At 34.2% G+C, this 7,659-nt stretch overlaps 1 protein-coding gene across 1 annotated transcript in view; it reads left to right on the top strand.

Moving 5' to 3' along the window:
- The first annotated feature begins 655 nt into the window (after window positions 1-655).
- LOC100186259 (1-phosphatidylinositol 4,5-bisphosphate phosphodiesterase beta-4) overlaps window positions 656-7,659 on the top strand; it is a 9,215-nt gene continuing 2,211 nt past the window's right edge. Inside the window, exons 1-23 of the mRNA XM_026838113.1 lie at window positions 656-767; window positions 1,093-1,185; window positions 1,245-1,304; window positions 1,359-1,475; window positions 1,600-1,679; window positions 1,767-1,820; window positions 2,022-2,103; window positions 2,528-2,628; window positions 3,320-3,480; window positions 3,950-4,096; window positions 4,172-4,235; window positions 4,322-4,498; window positions 4,905-4,989; window positions 5,092-5,182; window positions 5,238-5,294; window positions 5,349-5,470; window positions 5,525-5,590; window positions 5,651-5,795; window positions 6,005-6,095; window positions 6,151-6,275; window positions 6,335-6,489; window positions 6,629-6,787; window positions 6,838-7,053. Of these exons, the coding sequence (XP_026693914.1) occupies window positions 693-767; window positions 1,093-1,185; window positions 1,245-1,304; window positions 1,359-1,475; window positions 1,600-1,679; window positions 1,767-1,820; window positions 2,022-2,103; window positions 2,528-2,628; window positions 3,320-3,480; window positions 3,950-4,096; window positions 4,172-4,235; window positions 4,322-4,498; window positions 4,905-4,989; window positions 5,092-5,182; window positions 5,238-5,294; window positions 5,349-5,470; window positions 5,525-5,590; window positions 5,651-5,795; window positions 6,005-6,095; window positions 6,151-6,275; window positions 6,335-6,489; window positions 6,629-6,787; window positions 6,838-7,053 (2,523 nt within the window). The 5' untranslated portion in view covers window positions 656-692. The remainder of the gene's footprint in view (window positions 768-1,092; window positions 1,186-1,244; window positions 1,305-1,358; window positions 1,476-1,599; window positions 1,680-1,766; window positions 1,821-2,021; window positions 2,104-2,527; window positions 2,629-3,319; window positions 3,481-3,949; window positions 4,097-4,171; window positions 4,236-4,321; window positions 4,499-4,904; window positions 4,990-5,091; window positions 5,183-5,237; window positions 5,295-5,348; window positions 5,471-5,524; window positions 5,591-5,650; window positions 5,796-6,004; window positions 6,096-6,150; window positions 6,276-6,334; window positions 6,490-6,628; window positions 6,788-6,837; window positions 7,054-7,659) is intronic.

Below are 7,659 nucleotides of genomic sequence, written 5' to 3'. Positions count from 1 at the left end.
ACACATGGTGTATTCATACACCTCATGCTCACTGCCGAGTTATAACATTGGTGTCTTCTTATACACCAGACACACATGGTGTATTCATACACCTCATGCTCACTGTCGAGTTATAACACGGGTGTCTTCTTATACACCAGACACACATGGTGTATTTATACACCTCATGCTCACCGTCAAGTTATAACATGGGTGTCTTCTTATACACCAGGCACACATGGTGTATTCATACACCTCATGCTCACTGTCGAGTTATAACACGGGTGTCTTCTTATACACCAGACACACATGGTGTATTCATACACCTCATGCTCACTTTTTCTGACCACAAATGTTTGTACAGTATGTACATATATATCAGCTTGAATCTAATTAAACTTCATAACCAGTTCTTGCTTCATTCATGTTATTAAAGTCTTCAATTAAATTTATTATTATAGAAAACTTTCAATTATATATATATTTAATTCTAGATTATAATAGTTGTTCATTATGACATCATAATATGAATGTTTTCTAAAATAGAAAGTGAATTAAATTCTCGTGGAATGTGAACATTATCGGTTAATGCAACAGCTTAAAGATCAATATTTTATTGATTTTTCTATCAAGGCATTTCTTTGTCTTTCACAATGCCGATTGTGATGTTAACGTTGAATGTATTTTAAGATGAGTTAGGGGTTAGGGGTAAAATGGAACATTCAACCATGGAAATGCCTGGGTTTCTGTGGCAAGGAACACAATGTACGTTTGTTAAAAGTAAAGATGTAAGTATAATGGTGGCTGTGATGTCATAATGGTGGCTGTGATGTCATAATGGTGGCTGTGATGTCATAATGGTGGCTGTGATGTCATAATGGTGGCTGTGATGTCATAATGGTGGCTGTGATGTCATAATGGTGGCTGTGATGTCATAATGGTGGCTGTGATGTCATAATGGTGGCTGTGATGTCATAATGGTGGCTGTGATGTCATAATGGTGGCTGTGATGTCATAATGGTGGCTGTGATGTCATAATGGTGGCTGTGATGTCATAATGGTGGCTGTGATGTCATAATAGTGGTTGTGATGTCATAATAACAACGATAACAGACAAACATCTCGTACGATGGAATAAACCCGAGTTGTTTGTTACGGTTGGACGAAGAAGGAATGTTCGTTATGTGGCAATTTAACAATCAAAAGGTTGGTGGTTGGTGGTTGGTGGTGTAATATGAACAGGGATGAACTTATATATCATACAGGAGGTGCATGTGTTAGAGTGTTCCAATTTACGTGAAGCTACAACTGGTATACAAGCTAAGGTGAGTATCATAATCAACATTATGATGTCATAATCAACATTGTTATGATGACAGGACATAAAAGGTACCAACGAGATGATGACTCAGCGTATATTGACAATATTTCACGGACATGAGATCAGTAATTTGGTCGTCGTGCAGTTTGTTCTCAAGTCCAATGAAGAGGCCAAGGTGGTTTATATGATTTCTATTTTATACGATATCTATTATATGATGTCTATTATATGATTTCTATTTTATACGATATCTATTGTATGATGTCTATTATATGATGTCTATTGTATGATATTAATAGGTATGGGCAGACAACATCACGAAAGTGTCGTACGAACTTAAATACCGACATTTATCTCCGCTGTCTATTATGAGGAAACAGTGAGTATATTATGACATCATCATGTTTATTATGACATCATCATGTTTATTGTGACATCATCATGTATATTATGACATCATCAATAGGTGGAAGCGTATTTATCTTCCAATCAACAACAAAGGTTTGATTCCCGTCAGAAGGTAAATATAAGATATCTATGTTTGTATATGATGTCTATTGTAGTATAATAATTATAAATTGACTTAATTTTAGGCTTAGCTTAGTTTTTAGCGCGGTTAAAGGATAATTTTGCCCAAAACACTTGTTTGATTCAATTTATTAACGCAATATATTATAACAACAGTATTCACAATCTTTATATGATATCTATGTTTCAACAGGCTGGTGAAAAGTTTTACTTCCGATCGAAACGAGAAAGTGGTTTTACAAAAGTTGAAAACCTGCGGATTAATTTATGGAAAAGTGGGTTGGGGTATAATATGTGTTGTTGTGTAAAACTAGAGGAAACGGGTTCAAGGCTCGATGCCACTAATAAGAGCGTATGTGTCCTTGGGCAAGACATTTAACGACAATTACTCCAACCCAGTGCTCACTAATGGGTTGTCCAAATTATCAGCCATACATAAAAAAAAATAAAAAAAAGCCATATATATAAAAAATCACCCACAAAGTTACATACATTGTAACTTGTAAGCGGGCACGAGGTGTATGAAACAGAACATCTGTGTTATAACGACTGTCGATGCCGACATGCGAGGATAAATAAGTTACATACGTGGTAACTTGTAAGCGGGCACGAGGTGTATGAAACAGAACACCCTGTCCAGCCAGAATAGTAAGTATATGCCCTATATTTAGATATCTTTTATTTTAAATTCTTTTCCAGAAAGACGAAATCAGCCAATCAGAATTCTCGTTTGAGTTTTATCAAAAACTTTACAATAAGATGTGTTCGAGGGGGGACGTGGAAAATATATTCCATGAGATGTAAGTTGTTGTTATATTTATAACATGCGCCATCAAAGTATTCCAATGGAAACAGGGGATATACATTAGTTACGTTATACTGGGAATAGGGATGAACATTACAGAATAATTAGGTATTCTAGGATATCCTAGAATACTTTATTTCGAATCTAGAATTTCAAATCTTTTTATATTTATTTCAATTTTTTCCTATAAATATTTATAGAAAAAAATAATTTTTCCCACATAAATCAGTTTATTGACTCTTTCATATTAGCCTTGTTGGATCATGAGCTGTAAAATTATCAAAAATTGTACTATTGGGTAGTTTTTGCGTCACGAAACGTATAGCAGGCTATGAAAAGACGTTGCGAAACGTTTACTCTCGAAAGTCCCACAACGACAAAAATATTTTTTTCAAAATTATTAAATTTTAAAAATTGTTAATATAGTATATTAGATGACGTGTAATGACGTCATTAAACAGAATACCGAATCCCGTAATTAGATTCGAATGCAAAAGGATTTGAAATTCTGTAATGTGCATCCCTAACTGGGAAGCAGATAAAAGTTGAACAATTTTATTGTATTCCAAACATTGAAGTCTCTATGTTATTATAAGCACCCGGTCTAAAAAGCTTGGGTTGGTTCGGTATAATTTGCCTTCACCTGGATAAACTATTCGCTATGACATCACAATGACATCATACAGATCCCACAATGACATCATAGACATAGACGCGTTGGTTGAATGGATGAACGACAACCAGCGCGACCCGCGTCACAACGAGATCCTCGTCCCCGCGTTCGATCGTAAACAAGCGGCAAACATCATTCAGAAGTTTGAACCTTCACAAAGAAACATCAAGAATAGTTAGTTCATATTGTCGAATATGTGTGGTAGATCTTCTTGGGTGTTTTAAGTATAAGAAATCTTCTGGCAATTGTTAGTTCATGATCTTAAAGGTCTGGTGTTTTGTCCGCCATACAGCGAGACATTATCAGGGTTTGTCGTTAAGTATTTTGCCCAAGGATATATAATTTCACAATGGTAGCAGCGCCGAGCCTTGAACTTGTATCCTCAATCGGGCTGCATTAGTTTAGTCGCTGGTGCCAAACTTAACACAGGGGAGGCAGGAATAGTTAGACACACAATCCTGTGAAACAAATCTAACTTATTGGTTGTAATGTTTACTGATTAATGGAGTGCAGAAATTTCCTGTTTTAATTCACCCTGATATATATTACTTCTTATATGTGCATACATGGCGTTCATTGGAACTAATATTTTTAATTTAAACATAGATATTATAAATAACATAGATATCATATATATATACAGATTGTTTATCATTGGAAGGCTTTACATTATACCTCGCAAGCGATGAAAATCCCTTGATTTATTTCGATAAAATATCACTTCACGCCGACATGGAGCAACCATTGTCACATTATTTCATCAATTCATCGCACAATACTTATCTAACAGGTAGCTATGTGATGTCATAATGATTTATTGATTATGACATCATAAAGAGGATTCATGATTAATTAATTGTTACAGGTTTCCAGATTCGAGGGAAATCTTCTGTTGATATTTATCGGCATATACTATTGTCCGGTTGCAGGTGACATAGATATCATATGTTTATAATGTTAACATAGATATCATATATAAACATAGATTTATGACATCACAACCCCATTATTACAGATGTATAGAGTTAGATTGTTGGGATGGAAAAGGTGAGTTGCACGGGGAGCCCATAATAACGCACGGGAAAGCCATGTGCACCGATGTTTTGTTCAAGAATGTATTGGTCGCCATTCGTGATGCTGCATTTGTGACATCACAGTACCCTGTTATATTATCGTTTGAAACGCATTGCAGGTGACATTTCTATGTTTATATTATTTCTATGTTTGTATTATTTCTATGTTTATCTTATTTCGATGTTTATATTATTTCTATGTTTGTATTATTTCTATGTTTATATTATTTCTATGTTTATAATATTTCTATGTTTATAATTTTTCTATGTTTATGTAATTTCTATGTTTATATTATTTCTATGTTTGTGTTATTTCTATGTTTATATTATTTCTATGTTTATAATCTTTCTATGTTTATATTATTTCTATGTTTGTATTATTTCTATGTTTATATTATTTCTATGTTTATATTATTTCTATGTTTATATAATTTCTATGTTTATATTATTTCTATGTTTATATTATTTCTATGTTTATATTATTTCTATGTTTATATTATTTCCATGTTTATATTATTTCTATAGCAAACCCCTCCAACACAAGATGGCGATGTACTGCAGGGAAATATTCGGCGAGATGTTGTTGGACCGGAACCTCGAGTCGCATCCGGTAAGTTTGTTGCAGGGTCTACTGTATAGTGAGGATCTTCTTAATCTTACTAAATCATAAATACACAATTACATGAAACTTTCTGAATGACTATTTGAGCAGTTACTCCCGGGACAACCCCTTCCATCGCCCCATCAACTTCAACGGAAGATTTTGATCAAAAATAAAAGATTGCAACCTGATGTAGAGAAAGGTGAGTATGATGTCATAATTGTTATTGTTTGTTTTATTATGACGTCATAATACAGCGCAACTTGAAGATTTAAAGTCGGATTCGGTGACGTGGGGTGATGATGATGTAACAGGTGGGTTTGTGATGTCATAATTAACCTATGACATCATACCTTATGCCATCACAGACGAGACACTAGAAGAGGCTCATCCAGAGTTGCAATCAACGAAATCTTGTGACGATACGAAACTAAATATTTCATCGCAATCTTGCATGTCCGACATATCGGTTGAATCTAATATCGAGAAGGTTTGTGATGTCATAATCATAACAATTAACTTATTTTAATACCCATTGTAACAGGGACTCCTTAAACCTCTAGTGGCAACAAAAAGCAACGATTCTACAAAGAAATCTTCGATTCGAAAAGTAAATACTAGTAATTAAATTATAATTACCGAAATACTTAACGCAACATTCCATCCACAGCCAGTGGATGGCGATGTAGAGGCGGACCTCATGCTCGTGTATTACGCTTACCAGAAAACATCGGCCACAAATATCCATCCTTCACTCTCCGTCCTCGTTAATTATTGTCAATCAGTTAAATTTCCTGGTTTCAAGAAAGTACAAGGTGGGGTTAACTTGGTGAATACTTGTTGTGAGTGAGTGTTTGCGAATTGTATTCGGACCTCATATCTAACCGATGGTGTTTCCATCTATGTTATGTTGGGTGGTGTTTGCATAAAGTTGTCGCGTTTATAAAGTAAAGATTTGTTATATAAACAATTAATATTGTTTGTAATATTAGTAATTATGACATCATAATGCTTATTATTCCAGCTGAATCAGAGAAATGTTGTTTTCACATGAGTTCATTCAGTGAGAATGGCGGGATGAACTACATCAAATCAAACGCTGTGAATTTAACAAAGTTAGTTATATAGCCAACTCACATAGAAATATTATATTAATTGATTCCTCCCCAGTTACAACAAATCACAATTGAGTCGTATTTATCCTCGAGGTAATCGTGTTGACTCGAGTAATTATATGCCACAAATATTTTGGAACGTGGGTTGTCAGCTCGTTTCACTCAACTATCAAACGTCAGGTGGTTATTATGTCATAATGTACTTAATATATTAGAATACATTTATTATGACATCACAGACCTTGGCATGCAGCTCAACTTAGCCAAGTTCGAATACAATGCAGCTTGTGGATATTTATTAAAACCGGAAGCTCTTCGTCAAGAAAATAAATCGTTCGATTGTTTCGCTGAATCAACAATTGATGGCGTTATTGCTGCTCAATGTGGTGTTAAGGTGAGTGTGATGTCATAATGGTGGTTGTGATGTCATAATGGTGGGTATGATGTCATAATAGTGGTTGTAATTACTAATTAGTAATGAAGGTTAATTGTTCAAGTTTTCCTTTGTGATTTATATCGAGTTCCATCCACAGATAATATCTGGTCAGTTTGTTTCCACCACATCAAGTTTCGTAGAAGTCGACATGTATGGCTTACCTAACGATACAATTCGTAAAGAATTCCGAACATCCATTGTTGCCAACAATGGTCTTAATACAATATATAAGAGCAACGAGTTTCTGTTTAGAAAGGTAAATGTTATCTATGTTTGGCTACATTGGCTGGGAATTCTATATTCCAGGTTATATACCCCGACCTAGCAATGCTACGTTTCACATTATACGACGATGGTCGACAACTTATCGGTCAACGAGTTGTTCCATTGAATTCTTTACAAACAGGATATCGGTACGTACCATTACGATCACCGGGTGGCGTACCACTTGATTCAACAACATTGTTCGTCAAGATCAATCTCAAAAGTTACGTGCCCGATAATTTACTTGGTGAGTTGCGTGCCCGATGATTCATACTTGCCCATAATACACTTACATGCCCATATATATATATATATTACACTTACATGCCCATATATATATATTACACTTACATGCCCATATATAAATATTGCACTTACATGCCCATATATATATATATTACACTTACATGCCCATATATATATATTACACTTACATGCCCATATATATATATTGTACTTACATGCCCATATATATACATTACACTTACATGCCCATATATATATATTGCACTTACATGCCCATATATATATATATATTACACTTACATGCCCATATATATATATATATTACACTTACATGCCCATATATATATATTACACTTACATGCCCATATATATATATTGCACTTACATGCCCATATATATATATATTACATTCACATGCCCATATATATATATTACACTTACATGCCCATATATATATATTGCACTTACATGCCCATATATATATATAGCACTTACATGCCCATATATATATATATATAACACTTACATGCCCATATATATATATAACACTTACATGCACATATATATATATAACACTTACATGCACATATATATATATAGCACTTACATGCACATATA

This window comes from Ciona intestinalis, unplaced genomic scaffold, assembly GCF_000224145.3.
Source record: "Ciona intestinalis unplaced genomic scaffold, KH HT000058.2, whole genome shotgun sequence".
NCBI classification, from domain to species: Eukaryota; Metazoa; Chordata; class Ascidiacea; order Phlebobranchia; family Cionidae; genus Ciona; species Ciona intestinalis.
The sequence above is the reverse complement of the archived record's forward strand: the minus strand, read 5'-3'. Positions and strand labels throughout refer to the sequence as shown.